Raw genomic sequence first — 16,411 nt, forward strand, 5'->3', positions numbered from 1 at the left:
TGCATGCTGAAGTATGTGGCAACGACTTTGTGCAAACGTTTGTATGTTGCTTGATCTTTACGTTTTCTATTTGTTTTCAGTTGTCTTTCCACCTTCTGCTGAAGAAGGTGGAAACGTGTTGCTTTTATTTTTCCAATCTGTTTCTTAATCGCTTGTGTGTGTGCATGATCTGATCTGACTAGTAGTCCCTGTTTCCTACTTCCAGAGGTCTAGCTTTGAAAATTGGCCTTTGGGATTGTGTCCTGGCTTAAGTTAAGCTCTGTTTTTTCCATATGACTCATGCCTCGGCTGATCTTCCAGGAGACGTGAGCATTCCTTCTTGTGGGAAATGTCTTTTCCAAACTGGTCTCTTTCAATTCTTTGCACAGATCCTCTGAGGCTTGTTGGACAAGCTCCCTTCCTTGATTCTATGGAAAATTTCCTGGATAGTCCCCCAAAGAAAGATGAGAAGAAGGTAAGATGTTGCTCCCACCCAACAGTAGACACATAATACATTAGGCATATCAGCAATCCAGGATTAAAATGCTTTACTGCGTAATTGAGAGCCATCATGGCATAGTGGCTTGAGCATTGGAGTATGATGCTGGAGACCATATTTTCAAGCCATGAATGATTAAATATGTGGATAAAGTATCTGTGGATAACTGTACTGACTTTCAGGGTGCAGCTGAAAGTCTGGTTTGACACCACTTTAACTGCCATGCTTCCATGCTACAGCATCTTGGGATTTGTAGCTTTGTGAGGCACCAACATGCTTCGGCAACGAAGGCTCAAGACCTTGTAAAACTACAAACCCCAGAATTCCATAGGAAGGAGCTACAGCACTTAAAGTGGTGTCAAACTGTATCATTTCTGCAGTGTAGATGCACCCCGAGTATATTTACACTGAGTCGCATAACAGCTCATGTTCATACCAACAGTTGCTTTCAGCTAGCAAATCATTAATCTGCTTTAACCTGAAAAGCATGCACATTTTTCTTTTGAGAAGAGCACAAACAACTACTTGTTGTGGATAACCAGAGTAGAATCAACTTCTTTGGTGTCCACCATAGATAGCATTACTTCTTTCTGGAAGGGAGGCCCCGTCGACGAGAATTTTAGATGATTCTCAGAGGAATTTGGTCAGCACAAATCTTCCATGACTCATGCATAACTAGCACATGAACAGCGCCAAAGGTGAGGGGGTGAATTAGCTGCAAAAATGCCTTGAGATATATGTTCTTGTTTGTCGGAATCCAGTTTCCTTTCTTAGGCAAGAGTCGCCTGTAGCTTAGTGGATCTTGTTCCTTCAGGGCACTCTATGATCCAAGCTAAGGATATTTAATTCTCTTGTTTTTGGTTTAGCTCCTTGTTTTGTTTCTGGTACGATGCTGGCAAGGCGCCCAGGTTTCCTTTTCAAAATGCAGTGGTTTTGCATTAGGTATCTTAACTGTATATCCAGCATTAACCCATTTTTCTCCTCCTTCCAGATGAAAGCTGCTCGACTCAAATTTGATTTCCAAGCAGAGTCACCAAAGTAAGTAACAATAACTGTCCCTCTTTTAATTGAATGAACTTAGTTGAATGTGAGTAGCCAGTTAGAAACTAATATTGATAAAGTACCATAGTATCTCAATGGTATTACATACCTCAAGTTTTTGTTGATCAAGTACCATTGTATCTCAGTGGTATCACATAGGATCTCAACATCAATGTCTAACCATTTACCAGTTTTTAAGTTCTAACTCATTTGATACTGATTTATGTAATAGCATTGAGATAATACGGCGCTGTATAGGATAGCCTTTTAAAAAGATAGGATGCAGTCTTGAGGAGCTTTCTGTCTGAATGCAACAGATGAGACACAAAAGGGAAGGCAGTGGGAAGGAGGTGAGAGATAAAAGATGAATTATGAGCAGGTGTTTGTGTGTGCGTTGGGTGCCTTCAAGTCATTTCCAACTTACGGTGACCCTAAGGCAAACCTATCATGAGGTTTTCTTGGCAAGATTTATTCAGAGGAGGTTTGCCATGGTCTCCAGAGTCACAGTCCAACATTCAAGTCCCTACACTATGCTGGCTCTCCCCATGTTTAGAGATAAAAATGTCTTACTGCTTTTCCTAATGGGATATGCTGTGCACCTTTGATGGTAGATGGCCATGCTCTGACTTTTCAGGGAACTGACCTTACAGAAGGGGGACATTGTCTACATCCACAAGGAAGTGGACAAAAACTGGCTGGAAGGAGAGCATCATGGCAGGGTGGGTATTTTCCCTGCCAACTATGTTGAGGTAAGCATGCCTTGGCATTTCAAGTAAGTCTTTGGTATTTGCCTTATCTGTAGGAGTGTGTTCGTTTTCAGTCAGAAGAGAGGAAAGAGAGGAATTTTTGAGATCAGATTTAAACAACTCAAGCTCTTTGCATAAAATTAATATATCAAAGAAAATGGGAACTATATAAGACCTTATTGAGCAAATGCAAAGATGGCTATAAACTAAGGCACCGGGATAGGTACAGTAGTTCCCCAAGGGGCTCAACTATATAGGAGTCTTGGTAGTCCTGATCCTTGGTGCCCAATTGTTTCCCCCATTGCCTAAATTAGGGGGGCAAAGCTCTTCCATTCTGGGTTCCATCATCTGGTCTAGCATAAGGCAGTTTTCTGTGTTCTTGTGGTTGTTTCAAAGAAGATGTCTGGCACAGTTCACATACAGTTGGCCTGAATAAAACATGAAAGGCTCATGTACAACTGGGTTTCATCACCAAACAGTTCTTCACAGCCAGCATTCTGATATGTAGGGAGCAGATTTTCTCTCCTTGATGCACATGCATCTTTCAGTGAGCTGCTTAGGGCAAGCTGACACTGCTTTGCATTTGCACTTCTGCCAAATTAAATGCGCTACATGGACTGGCAATGCTGAAGTCCAAGTCATATCTTAGGGTACCAATTTTCATTTAGGATTCCCAGGACTCTGGGTGCCTTTAAAAGATAGTTATGCTGCCTTTTAATTAATCATTTCCAAGGCACTTTAGAATATGCTACAAGACACAAAAAGACAGCAATTGTCAATAGAAGAACAGCACAGTAGAATAAAAATATATCAGAGGTTAAAAGCCCTGTTGTGGGTAGGGAATATCTTCCTACCCATTGCCTTCTCCCACTTAACACTTGACTTGCCTCAAATGGAGAAGATGATGGGTGAGCAAGCTGGATGACGTAGGAGAAGATCTTATGTATAGTGCATTGCAGTTGTTCCTTGGAAGCTTATCTGGGTCTCCTCAGGAAGAAGACTGATCATGGTAGATGAGCTTTCCTGAAGGACTACCTTCCTGGCTCTGTGGATCTTGTCCTGCGATGTGCAGTTTCAAGAGAGAGTACTGTAGTTCATGGGTGCCTTCCTACTTTCTCCAAGAAAACATAGCAGCCCAGGATACCTAGCTGCGCATGAACTGTGTGGGCATGCTAGGTTATTATTATGATTTCAGCAGCAGTCTGGGGAAACCCAGTTTAAAGATGGCTTGTTGCTTGCTTTTGGTGTCAGATAGTCACTATTTAAATTAAGCTAAATGCTTGCTTTAAATTAGGTTCTCCCAATGGTGTTGGGGGTGCTATAAAAATGGTTGTGGAGAGCTGGATGAAGCCCAGAAGGTATGCTTTGCTCCCTCCTGGTTTATCATGATGTCAGAACCCAGTCACTGAGGGTGCATTTACAAAGTAGAAATGATGTAGTTTGGCACCACTTGGATAGCCATGGTTCCATCATACAGAATCCTGGGATTTGTAGTTTGGTGAGTCACCGACACTCATTGACAGTGAAGGCTAAAGACCTTGTAAAACTACCAAACCCAGGATTCCATGGGATGGAGCTGCAGCACTTTTAAGTGGGGTCACACCGCATTATTTCTACAGTATAGATGCACCCTGGCAGTGAATCTATGGATTCTGGGTCCCAGTCTAAAACCATAACTCATTGTGCCATGCTGCCTCTGCTTCTTTTTCAAAACAGGTCCTGCCTCCAACTGAAATCCCCAAGCCTATTAAATCCCCCACCATCCAGGTCCTGGAATATGGAGAGGCTGTGGCGCAGTACAATTTCAAAGGGGACCTGCCAGTGGAGCTGTCATTTCGGAAGGTACCCAAAGCAAATTTAAAGCAAAGAGCTGGGGAGGCCAAACATTGGTGCACAAATGGATTCCAGATCAGTGATAAAGGAGCTCAAAGTCTGCTTCCATTGACTCTCATGGGCTCCAGGCCAGATTTATTCTTCTCTAACAGATGTTTGGTTGTCTGTCTCTGCTTCTCATAAACTGAGCTCTGAAGCAGCCATCATTTTAGGGCCTGGGGCAGAAGATCCAAATCATGTCTCTTGTGCCAGTGGGGAAAAAATGCAATAAACCAAGTGATTGGCACTTCATGTGTCTATGCGCCTTCAAGTTGCTTGTTGATTTATGGCAACCATATTAATTTAATAGCATCTTCTAAGGCAAGGAATACTCAGAGGTGGCTTTGCCAGCTCCTTCCTCTGAAATCTAGCCTACAGCACTTGGGATTTGTTGGCAGTCTCCCATCAAAGGACTAAACAGGGCTGATCCTGCTTAGCTTCCAAGATCAGATGGGCTCTGGTGCCTTTAGAGTATTTTCTGACCATTTAATGGAATCTGCTGCTTCAGGCAGGCTCTTTGCATTTGTCTAATAATAATTAGACCTTGAATAATAAAGGTGACCTTGCTATTCCTTTGAGAAACTTTGCATCAACAGACTCCAAAGTTTTATGTTAAAGATTAATTAGACAAATAATATTTCATGCATTTTTGCTTACCTGGGCAGAAAGCTTTTAAAAAGTCATTTTTTAAAAAAGAGTAAAATCTCGCAGCAAATCTTTTAGGAGATACAAGAATGTTTTCTGCTCAGTGTAAATGCTATATGCTTCTTCCTGTTATCTTAGCAATTTTTTATCTGTTAAGTAGTACATCCTCAGTACAGTCGCACCTGGTTCTATTTTCTAGGGAAAGGAAGGAATTTAGAATTACATGAGTCAAATCCAAGCTGTTTCACATTACGAAATTCCTATGTGAAAGGTGTTCCTGAATAGTTCACGGAGTTCCTATCCAACTTTTCTGCCTAAAATAGTGCTCAGCTGGCTAACAATAAAATAGTAATTCAGATAAAAACTGAACTTTGCTTAAAATATAAAAAGCACTTAAGACACATACATGAAACACCCAGCTAGTTAAAAACTTCTCCAGCAGTGATTTAGGTTACATGCCAAGGATCTGTCTAAATAAAAACATCTTTGCTTGTTGGCACAAGGACAACAAAGAGGCTCTCTTGCCATGGAGTTAGTTGCTGAGTTGAGAGTGGTGGATATGAGAGAAGGGCCTCCAATGAAGATCTTAAAACTTGGGAAGGACTATGGAGACTTAGCAAGGGTATTTAAGACCATCCTAGGCTTGGAAGGCGCCACAAGGGCCACCTTCTCCAATCCCATGCCATGGAGGAATATACAACTAAAGCACCCATGAAAGATGCCCAGCCAAACTCTGTTTAAAGACCTCCAAAGATGGAGAAGCCACCACCCTCGGAAGCAGTTCATTCCACTGTCCAACCACTCTTACAATAAAAAGTTCTTCCTGATGTTTAGGTGGAATCTATTTTCATGTACTTTGAATCCATTGGCTCATGTTCTGGTCACTGGAGCAGAAAAAAATAAGCTTGCTCCATCTTGTACATGGTGGAGTAGAATGATGGGTCATTATGTTGTGTGCTTTCAAGTAGTTTCTGACTTATGGTGACCCTGAGAAGAATCTAGCATTGGTTTTTCTTGGCAAGATTTGTTCTGAGGGGCTTTACCTTCCTCTATAACTGAGAGAATGTGACTTACCCAAAGTCACCCAGTGGCTTTCCATGGCCAAGTAGGGATTTGAACCATGGTCTCCAGAATCATAGTCTAATGCTCAAACCACTCCACCATACTGGCTCTCCCGTAGGTCATAGGGAGGAATACAGTACATTTTAAAATGCCCTGGTCTCAAGTTGTTTAGGGCACTATAGGTCATAACTAGCAGCTTGGAAAAAGACTGATATTCAGTGAAGCTGTTGTAATAGGGAGGTCTCATGATTCTTGTAACTGGCTTGGCAGCAGTCTGGTTGCAGGATACTCAACCAGTCAAAATTTCTGGACACTTTCCTGGGGCAAGAGAGTTTTCTGTATACAGATCAAGGAAAGGATTAGCCTGAGGTACAGTTGCTAAACTTGGCAGCAGGATGGAACTAGACAGACAAGTGGAGCAGGACAACGGTTGGCGGGGATGAAGTGCTTGCAGGTGCATCAAGCTGGGCCAATTGTGCCGGGGGTTGAATTCCAGCCTATTTAAACTCACCTCTTTTAGAAGGGCAGAAAATGGCTCGCTGGGCCTGTATTTCAGCCTTCTAGGTTCCTTTGCTCCCAGGACATGCTAACTTTTCCCTTTTCCCTTTGCTGCTAGGGTGAACGCATCTGCCTGGTCCGCCGAGTGGATGGAAACTGGTACGAAGGACGCATCTCTGGCACTAACCGCCAGGGTATTTTCCCAGCCAGCTATGTGCAGGTGGGAAAGGAGCCAAGAGTCAAGAACTCCGACTCTGAGTTTCCTTCTTCTCCAAGCCTCCGGGTTCGTTCGGCTTCGCCATCCCAGTTGCATTCCCCCAATGCGAGCACCAGATGGCAGCCAGACACCTCGCCTTTCAGCACGCAGAGCTCCTTGGCCACAGATGTGCCATCGTCCTCCTCCTCCAGCCACTCTGGATTCACTTTCCCCGTGTCCCCCAAGTTAGAACATGTTGAAGCTGTGCCCCGCAGACCCCAAAGCTCTCCAAGAGTAGCGTCGGGCAGTCTCCAAAACCAGAGTCCAGTCAAAACTTCTAGCCACAACTTGCCACCTGCCTCTTCCTTCCAGACGCATGAGCTTCCAAGACCTGCTGCCCCTCTCTTGGCTCCAAAGCTACGGACTGCCTTCCAACAGCAGGTGAGTTGCTTGCTATTCTCTTACCTTCAGGTATGTTTTCCTACTTACAGCCCCACAAACCTGTCCCACATGCTAGCTTGCCAGATCCAAGGCCAACCACTGCAGCACTGATAAAGTACGACACCACTTTAACTGCCTTGGCTCCATGCGATGAAATTCTGGGATTTGTAGTTTGGTGGGCTATTTAGCCTTCTCTCTCAGAGCGCTCTGGTGCCACAACAAACTGCAAATCCCAGGATTCCATAGGATTATGGAGCCATGACAATTAAATCGATGTCAAATTGCATTACTTCTGCAATCCAGATACAACCTACTTCCTCAGATGCCCTGCTTCTTTCACGCAGTAGGTCTCAAAGGTGCAACAAGAGACCTTTGCATACTGCTTTTCCATACTTACAACATTATATACAGGAATATAGGTATTTGGTCTTCCTCTTTTTCTACGGTCTTCTCCCTTCCCAAGCATTATTGTCTTTTCTAGTGAGTCATGTCTTCTTCCAGTTTACTTACTTGTTAATTAAAGGCCTTGCCTGCCCTAAAACAGCTGATGCTCCCTATAGCAAAGTAGTCACCCATGCAATCCTCTGGGGAGGGGATGCACTTTTTCCCCACCCCTAATTTAAACCCTGACCAGCCTGTCCAGTCATGTATAAACAGGGATGAGGATCAACTGATTCCTGGAGGGAAAAGGCGTGAACTCTTTCCCCTGCCTACTGCTTTCCTCCAAATGCACTTTCTGTCCTGGAACCCAGCTGGAAAAACAATGACGTTTGAAGACAAGCTGCATGGAGGTCAGCCTGAGGCAGGGAGAGGATCAAGCCTACGTGCTTTTTTGTAGTTGTTGCTGTTGTTCTAATAATTGGTACTATTCATTCTAATTCACGGAGAGCCATTGTGGTGTAGTGGTTTGAATGTTGGACTACGACTCTGGAGACCAGGAATTGCTTCTCAGCTTGGCCATGAAACCCACTGGGTAATCTTGGGCAAGTCACACTCTCTCAGCCTCAGGGGAAGGCAATGGCAAACCTCCTCTGAACAAACCTTGCCAAGAACACCCCATTTTGGAGTCACCATAAGTTGGAAAAAACACAACAACAACCCTGATTCATAAGTGATTTAGCAGATCTAGTGTCGGATTCACCATTATCAAGGGTCTGTCTGTGAGATAAAGCCTAACACTTCAAAAAGTAGTACAAGGCAGAGAAAAGTTTAGAACCAGGCCCTTCCAGACTCACTATGGTCTTGGAGACTGGGTATATAGGTGCACTTTTTAGTTGCATTAATTATATTACATTTTGGGAAGTGTCTGTCTTTTGAAAACTCTGATATTTAGAACTGGAATGATGACCAAGAGAGAGCAGTATGCCTTTTTATTAAAAACAAATTCTCTAGTGGCTGAGAGAGGATTACCTGTGCATCCAAAGCATTTGTCTCTGGGTCATGAAGATCATCAGAGCCGTTGGTTTAAAACCTTGCCTGACCTCATAAAAGGGGTGACGAAATGCATTATGTTTCCTAGATTGCTTATTCAAGAGGATTACAGTTTTGCATTTCTTGGGGTAATGGACTGAGCAAAGATTTCCAGCTACTTTCTACCCACTTTCCCATTTATAACAACCAGTCTGTCCATCTTTTTAAAAATTTAAATGAATGGCATGTCAGCCTGTCCCAAGAGCTCAATAAGGCAGCATTTCACACACTGTCGCAGTTCCTCCTAGTAGTTAGAAACATCTTCCTTTTATTGTGCCTCTGTCTGCCTTTTTTAGCTCCAACGATAGAGTGCATTGTCACCATGGCTTCTCCTTTCTCTGTCTACAGGACTCAGCCCTTGAGACGGCCGCTTCTTCTCAGTCTCCCCAGTTGCGTAGCCCTGGGCAAATGTCCGAAGCTCCCCCATCCAGTATACAGTGGACCCCGTAAGTGAGGCCAGTTTTGCAGTTTTGCGAGGGAAGTGCGAAGGGAATAGCTTTGCTCTGGCTGGCAGCTAGCCAGAGCATCCATCCCTGGGAAGTGACCCATAGAGAGGGCTGGCTGCAGACGGCTGCCTTGGGTGCTAGACCAGGACAGTGCCTGGATTGTTGTTCAGAACAAGGGTTTTTTTCAGAAAGGCTTCCAGAGTGCCTGAGGAAGCGGAAGCGGCTGGCTGCCCTACCTGTCCCTTGACTGCCCTTTTTGCATGGCCTTGCATAGTCCTGCTTGAAAAGCTGAGACAACTCAAGGTTCCCCCAAGCTGTGGGGCTTCTCTCCCTTCCCCCAGCATGTTGAGAGCGAAGGATGAGAATGCGGGAGGAGAGCAGGCAGAGTGTTTGCCTCGGCACATTCCTTTTCCATTTGGAAAGCACAGTTCAGTGCCTCTGGTCCGTCCGCAGAGCCTGCAGAATGGGAGTCTGGAACAAAATGTTTACTCTGTGTTTGTACATTTTTTGATTTTTGCAATTTGGGTGACACTTTTTTGACAACAGAAAGCAGCTCTTGCCATTTTAAAATCTTGTTAAATGAACAACAAAAAGCAGTGCACTCACCGGTGGCTTTGGTGTTGCAGGTACCTGGCTCTTTATCAGTATAGACCGCAGAATGAAGATGAGCTAGAGCTCCACGAAGGAGACCGAGTGGATGTGATGCAGCAGTGCGATGATGGCTGGTTTGTGGGTATGTTTGCATAGGAGCAAGGGAATGGAGGAAGCAATGAACTCTAAAAGACGATGTAATACCAAATCTGTTGAGAGGCATTGCAATCCTAGGACTAGAAAATGGGTTAGGAGTTCCCTAGGGTTTTGCCATCTATCTTTAGGTTTCATCTCTACAGTTAGGAAAAGACTACCATAACACAGGGTACCAAGCAGGTAAAAGGTCTGGGTACCATTTAGGTGGCAGAAAGGAAATACAAGTTGGGGGAGTTGGTCTCCTCCCATTTCTATATGTTGTAGGGTTCTATCTGATTGCTGTTAAGTTGCATCTGCACTGCAGAACTGATGCAGTTTGACACCACTTTAACTGTCACAGCTCCATGCTATGGAATCCTGGGATTTGTAATTTGGCACCAGGCTCTCCGACAGAGAAGGCTAAATATCTTACAAAACTACAAAACCCAGAATTCCATGGCAGTTAAAGCGGCATGAGACTGCATTAATTCTGCGGGGCAGATGCAGCCTTAGTCACCACCCAAATGTCCACATTTAATTTGAATATATAAATGGCAATTAAATTATTGTTAAAACTTGAGTCCTTAAGATTTCCCCTTTGTTTCCACACTGAATAGTCCAGCATGGCTGGGAAAGAATTCTTGCCTTCCAGCTCATGCTCTGAATAGGTGCAATTTAACAAGAGTTTCTAGACCATCCCCCAAAATCTGGATGAGAACAGAGCTTGAAGAAGCTACTTTTTCAACTTCTGTAGTCCAAAAAGCAACTTTTTCATATTTTGGGTTAATGGGTTGTTTCTGAAGACCATGAAACAGAAGCTTCAAAGATATGGTGAATTAGTAAGATGACTTACTGGCTTCCTTGAAGCCCACTTTTTATTTGAAGGCTGGTTCAGAAAGCACCAGGAAAGCATTCCGCTGCAGAATGGGCAGCCATGGGCTTCTTCTGTCATCAGGGATGTCTCTCTCTTTTGTTTCTTCTGCAGGCGTCTCTAGAAGAACGCAAAAATTTGGCACTTTCCCTGGTAACTACGTTGCCCCTGTGTGACTGTCCTGCAGCGAACCCCTTGTGCCCCAAATGGAGAATGAATCAGTCTCTTCTGCACTGGTTTCCCTGGAGTGAGGCTCTCAAGACTGTAGGCAAGGAATGGAAAGAAGAGATGATGTGAGAACCAACCTTGATCCCTAAGTTCTCTTCAACAAAACCTTAACCTTTGTTACCTAGCATCCTCTGTGCCTTGCCTTCCAGTGATGTATCCTGGCCTCCCCTTTATTGGAGCAGTTACAGGCTTATTTCTTTTCCCATTATTTACAGAAGGCCAGTCTTTCCATGACAAAGTAGAGCCTTACCCTGAGCAGAAAGTACTGGTGTCTCCCAGATTCTGTCCTGCTGCTCCAACTAAATTTCTACTTAATGAATTAATCTGGCGTTTCATCCAAAGAGAGGTGAAGAGAGGCCGTGCCCCAGTGGCTGTCCTACACTACATCTCCCATGCAAAAAGATACACCTCCCTGGAATGTACTGGATGCTATATTGATGGCTGAAGACTTATTGTGTGATCAACATCCCAGTACCATTGCTGAACTAGCTGGGCTACTAATAGAGATGTATCTCAGGTCCCATGGAATGGCTGGGATCTGCTAACAAAAGGCTGTGACATGGATCCATATGCAGCGAAACACACTGCATGGCCACTAGTATGAACATTTTCATACCTTGCCTAACTTCTCAAAAGGTTTTGTTTACTGAACCTTGATTTAAACAGCTTCTCCACCTGATTTTAGCACTTGGAGCTAAACAACATGCAGTTATTGCTCTTTACTATTAAGCCCTGCAGGAACGTGGGTGTGTGATTTTTATCTTTATTACCTTTTATTTGTTTGTCAAACTCCAACAAGGCGTGAATCTTTGGGAGAATTAGAATACCAAGAGCTACTTTGCTGTTGAGGCACAATATGGCATTCCTTCTTCCAAAGCTGATCCTTCTTGAGGTGCCCTCTCCTGCCCAGTTTAACTCCCAATAACGGCAATAGTTATTATCCCTGATCACTGAGGTTACTAACTTTGATGCTAATAGCCTAAAATCAGAAACAATGGTGGTTCTCTGCTGCTGCTTTTGCATATACAGTCCATATTTTTTCAAAGTTGTATCTCATGTCCAGCTGCAGAAGCCAGGGACCAATGCAAGGGTCCTGTGGTAGAATGTGTTGCCCAGCTGTGTTGCCTCTTTCCACCATTTTACTTCCTTGATCTTTCCATTCCAGGAATCTCCTTTCAACTCCAAAGTTAGGGGTCAAGGCCAGAGGGGAGATATCTGGGGACAAAATACCCATCTACACACAAGAAGCGTTGTTCTCAAACTCCTGGGGGCTGCAGCTGGTGAGGCAGGGGAGCAGAGGAAAGAAAGAGGAGAAGATCGTATCGGGTCTGAACACTGAGATATCTGTGCTGCCTGCAGCTCCATGCATAGTACTAACAGTCTCGTCCCTCTATGCGACAACTAAACAACTGCACATTGACACAGTCCTAGTTCTAGGATAGGAAATTTTCTGGTTGGAACCAGCCATGTGTAAACAGGGCCAGAGAGCGTGGTGTAGTGATATGAGCATTGGACAACGGCTCTGGAGACCAACGTTCAATTCCCTGCTTGGCTATGGAAAACCACTGGGTGACTTTGGGTGAGTCACACACCCTTAGCCCCAGAAAACCCCATGATAGAGTCACCTTAGGGTCACCATAAGCCAAAAATGACTCGAAGGCACACAACAACAAAACAGGACCAGTTGCTCTTTGTTTGCAATCACATCTCAGCAGATTCAGGTTCTGCCTCTCAATTCAGTGGTTTTCAGACATTCTACCTCTGGGGAATACTTTCTGGCTGCCACAACAATTTGCATCTGCCACTGAACCCAGTGCATTGCAAAGAATTCTCTCGCATGTTCTAAGGCTTAGAGTCTCACTCAGCTGCCTTTATAACCTACATCCTGAGAGTGATGCCTCTGCACATTTTCAAAGGGATAGGGACTTCTCCATCTCACAGACATCTGTTTGCTATTACTGATCTCCAGGACAAATTTGTAAGGCATCCCAGGTTTCCTTTAAGTTTGAAAACTGGTGGGAAAGTAGTAGCAATGTGGTGTTGGAGGACAGAGCTGAGGATATTGTTTCATCACCAGTCCTGAAGGAAAACTCAAAATCTTTATTACATGAGAAAAGAAAGCCACAACGGTGTAGGAGAGTATCCGCTTTCTCTGTGCCTGTCTGTATGCGCCGTAGCACTTTTGTTCTCTTCCTGAGAGAGAAGGTAATAAAAGTGTCTCTTTTGTTATGCTGGAAAAATCAGTTTGACAAAAGGCACACTTTTATGACCCTCTCAAGAAGGAGGGCGCAAGTCCTCTGAGGGTTTGCGGAGGCATGGAGCAAGTTGCTACTCTCCCATTCCCTTTTGTCTTTTTTCCCTCGTGCGATAAGGCCCCAAGTACTCCTTCAATTGGTTTTTGAATGAGTTTATATAAGCATCATCTTGGCCTTTGGTTCTGACCACAAAATATCTTGACCCAGTACAAAAAATGCTGTTTGATTGGTTAGGCCTGGGAAAACAAGGATTGTTTATATTATTATCTATGCAGCTTGTCCTCTCAATAAAACGCCATTGAACTAACATTTCACTTTGCAGAGTGGCACACATCTTCCTTCCTCCAAATGTATACAGGTTCAAGACACCATGAAAGCAAACATGACATCCGCCTCCCTCTGCAAACAGAGGTGCCTGGTATGAGAAAACAGGAGACATAATCTGCAAAACCCAATCTCATAGAGGATTACTCTGCACCGTAGTGGAGGACCTGTTTGTTTCCATGGAATGCTAAAAATCTGTGCCATGCGTCAAGTCGTGGAGCAATATTACTTCGATTTCCTGTCTTTTTCCATACACTCATTCAGTCTGGCCCTCTGAGTGTTTTGGACTTCATCTCCCAGAAGCCTTAGCAAGTTTGGCCTACAGTCAGGAATTTTGGGATCTGAAGTCCAAAACTTTTTGGAAGACTAACATTTGGGAACTACTAAGATCAGTATGGCTGAAGCATCCTTAAAAGCACAACGTTGTGTTGGCTGAATATACCCGATAGGTTTTCTGCACATGCAGAGTCAAATGTGTTACCTGCTTTTAAAAGCAGGAATCTATCTTACGTGAAATCAGAGGCTTTTATGGCCGGTGTCCATAATTTTCTGTGCCTCAGATGCGGGCGAAACGTCGGGAATAAATTCTTCCAGAATGCAGCCACATAGCCTGGAAAACCCACAGAACACTATAGAAACCTATTTTTTGTTGTTTCTGTACATGGACTACTTTCCCTCTGTATCTGCGCATGCCCCAGCAGGTGCTGCCATATTCTGCATGCATGTTGCATTGCCAGAGATACCTTCACTACAGCTTTTAATATTGGATCTTGCTCAGTCACATAAGGCCAATGATCAATCTCTTATCACCAACATCATCTTCCATCTGGTGGGTCAAGGCAACTGCCCTTGCGTAAAGGCAGTTAATATATTATTAGGAACATTATGTACTCCCTTACATAATACTGAATGCTGCATTAATGACTATTTTTTCTGAATCCGCTTAGTGGCTCCATCCACACTGCAGGAATTATTGAGGTTGAAACCACTTCAACTTGGATGCTGTGGAATCCAAGATCTGTAGTTTTGTGAGATATTTAGCCTTCTCAGGGAGCCACAACAAATTCCTATTTCCAGAATGCCATATCATTGAGCCATTGCAGTTAAAGTGGTGTCAACCTGGATTGTTTATGCAGTGAGGATGCAGCCCTAGTTGCAAATTCTCTTCTTCCGCTGCACATAATGCTGTAAAGCTGGTGAACTTTATTCTTCAAGTTATCCAAGCCTTCAAGTTATTAAAACCATTCTAGTTACAGTATTAAATAACATTTGAGTTATTAAAACCATTCTCTCCCCCTGCTATTTTTTGCTGAAACAATTACTATTTTCCTGAATCTACTTAGTGACTAATAGGATTGCAATCTCTGCATTGCTGATCTCCCTTTGTTATCTTCCCATGCAGACAATGCTCTGAGGTTTGAGTGAGCAATGCACAAACCATCTTTTATTCTTTCTGTCTAAAGCAGTCTTCCAGTTATTGAAAACCATTTTCAGAGTAAGACGATCAGTCGTATTTCTGCTTTGTGTATATTCTGCAAGCGTAGCAGAAAACCTTGCTCCTGAAATCCAAGTATCTCGACAAAGGCCACTCCTCTTCTTCGCCATGTGGATACCAGGGACAAAGGGCAATAAAACATAGATAATAAATTTAAAGTCCATTAGCAACAACATGAAATCTTGGAAGGTATGGGAGCATGGAGAGCCGGCATGGTGTAATGATATGAGCATTGGACTCTGGAGACCAGGGTTCGAATCCCCTCTCATTCACTGGGGGACCTTGGGCAAGTTGCATGTTCTCAGCCTCAAAGGCAGGCAAAGGCAAGCCTTGCCAAATCTTGTGAAGAAAACCCCATGATAGGATTGCCTTAGGGTTGCCATAAGTCAAAAAGACTTGAAGGCACACAACAACAACAACAACAACAGGAGCATTTCACCCAGAAGCATTCAGATTATACAGGTCAATAGGTAGTGACATAAGAAAAGGAATAGTCAAGGCAAGGGCCTCTAAGAATTGGCAATGTGTTCCTTCTTAGCTGGGATGTGTGCCTCAGCAGGTGCCCGGCTGTGCCAACTTCTGATGCCAGCCCTTTATTTGGTCTTAAATCCAGTTGCACTCATTGGAATGTATTTGAAAACCAGCATGCATAAACTCATGCTCCACCAAGATTTTCTTTTAATCTTGCTTTTCTTCTTGAGCAGAAATTTAATTTAAGCTTACAAGGCTTTTGATACTGAGCTTTAACCAAAGTAAGATTCACCATTGGATCCTGTGTGTGCCTGCTTAGAAACTACATTCATCTGACTGGTTCTCGGGCTGCATCTGCACTGCAGAATTAATGCAGTTTGACGCTGCTTTAAATGCCATGGCTCAGTGCTATGTGCAGTTTTGTGAGATATTTAACCTCCTCTGTCAGAGAGCTCTGGTGCCACAACAAAATACAAACCCCAGGATTGCACAGGATGGAGCCATGGCAGTTAAAGTGGTGTCAAACTGCATTAATTCTGCAGTGTGGCAGCAGCCTTACTCACTAGTTGGCATGTTCAGTTTTGGAGACTGAGAAGCACTGACCTAAAGAACTTGAACTAGGATCTCTTACCCTCCCACCAAATTTAATCACTTATTCCAGTGATGCAATATTTGAATTACAAATTAAAAGTGCAAATCTCATTATGAGTTTTTGATCCCACACTTCAAAATCCATTAAGTCTAAAGAAACAGGATTGACATAAATTACAGAGGGTCGAAGGAAAACAAATATCCCGACTCGGATCCTTGAATGTATCCTTTCAAAAAGTGTTCAGAATGATGAGATTTCAATATATCAGCTGATATCTCTCTCATTTCCTCATCCTAGGAAATGTTTTCCTTTGCAAAGAGTGGAAAAAAAGAGAAAAGAAATAGCATTTTGAAGCATTTTCGCTTAAGAAAATAAATATATGTTTTATTAACTTTGTTATTTGTAATGCTTCGTCTTTGTCTGCTTGGAGACAACCCTGGAAGGGTTTTGTTTTGCTCCCTTCTTCCAATGTTGGGAAGAGAACCGGGTTGCAATTTACAAAAAATTAATTAAAGTTTTGTTTGGGAGATCTTAAAACAAGAAAGGCAATACAA

At 43.5% G+C, this 16,411-nt stretch overlaps 1 protein-coding gene across 11 annotated transcripts in view; it reads left to right on the top strand.

Annotated features, from left to right (window-relative positions):
• The window catches only part of SORBS3 (sorbin and SH3 domain containing 3), a 50,385-nt gene extending 37,101 nt beyond the window's left edge, over positions 1-13,284 (top strand). For all 11 annotated transcript variants that reach the window (XM_042473300.1, XM_042473304.1, XM_042473303.1 and 8 more), the window contains 8 exons: positions 369-454; positions 1,470-1,516; positions 2,154-2,268; positions 3,982-4,107; positions 6,461-6,979; positions 8,798-8,895; positions 9,522-9,628; positions 10,607-13,284. In XM_042473300.1, the coding sequence (XP_042329234.1) occupies positions 369-454; positions 1,470-1,516; positions 2,154-2,268; positions 3,982-4,107; positions 6,461-6,979; positions 8,798-8,895; positions 9,522-9,628; positions 10,607-10,668 (1,160 nt within the window). In that variant the 3' untranslated portion in view covers positions 10,669-13,284. The remainder of the gene's footprint in view (positions 1-368; positions 455-1,469; positions 1,517-2,153; positions 2,269-3,981; positions 4,108-6,460; positions 6,980-8,797; positions 8,896-9,521; positions 9,629-10,606) is intronic.
• Positions 13,285-16,411: the final 3,127 nt, after the last annotated feature.

Source organism: Sceloporus undulatus, chromosome 6 (assembly GCF_019175285.1).
Source record: "Sceloporus undulatus isolate JIND9_A2432 ecotype Alabama chromosome 6, SceUnd_v1.1, whole genome shotgun sequence".
Classification (NCBI taxonomy): Eukaryota; Metazoa; Chordata; class Lepidosauria; order Squamata; family Phrynosomatidae; genus Sceloporus; species Sceloporus undulatus.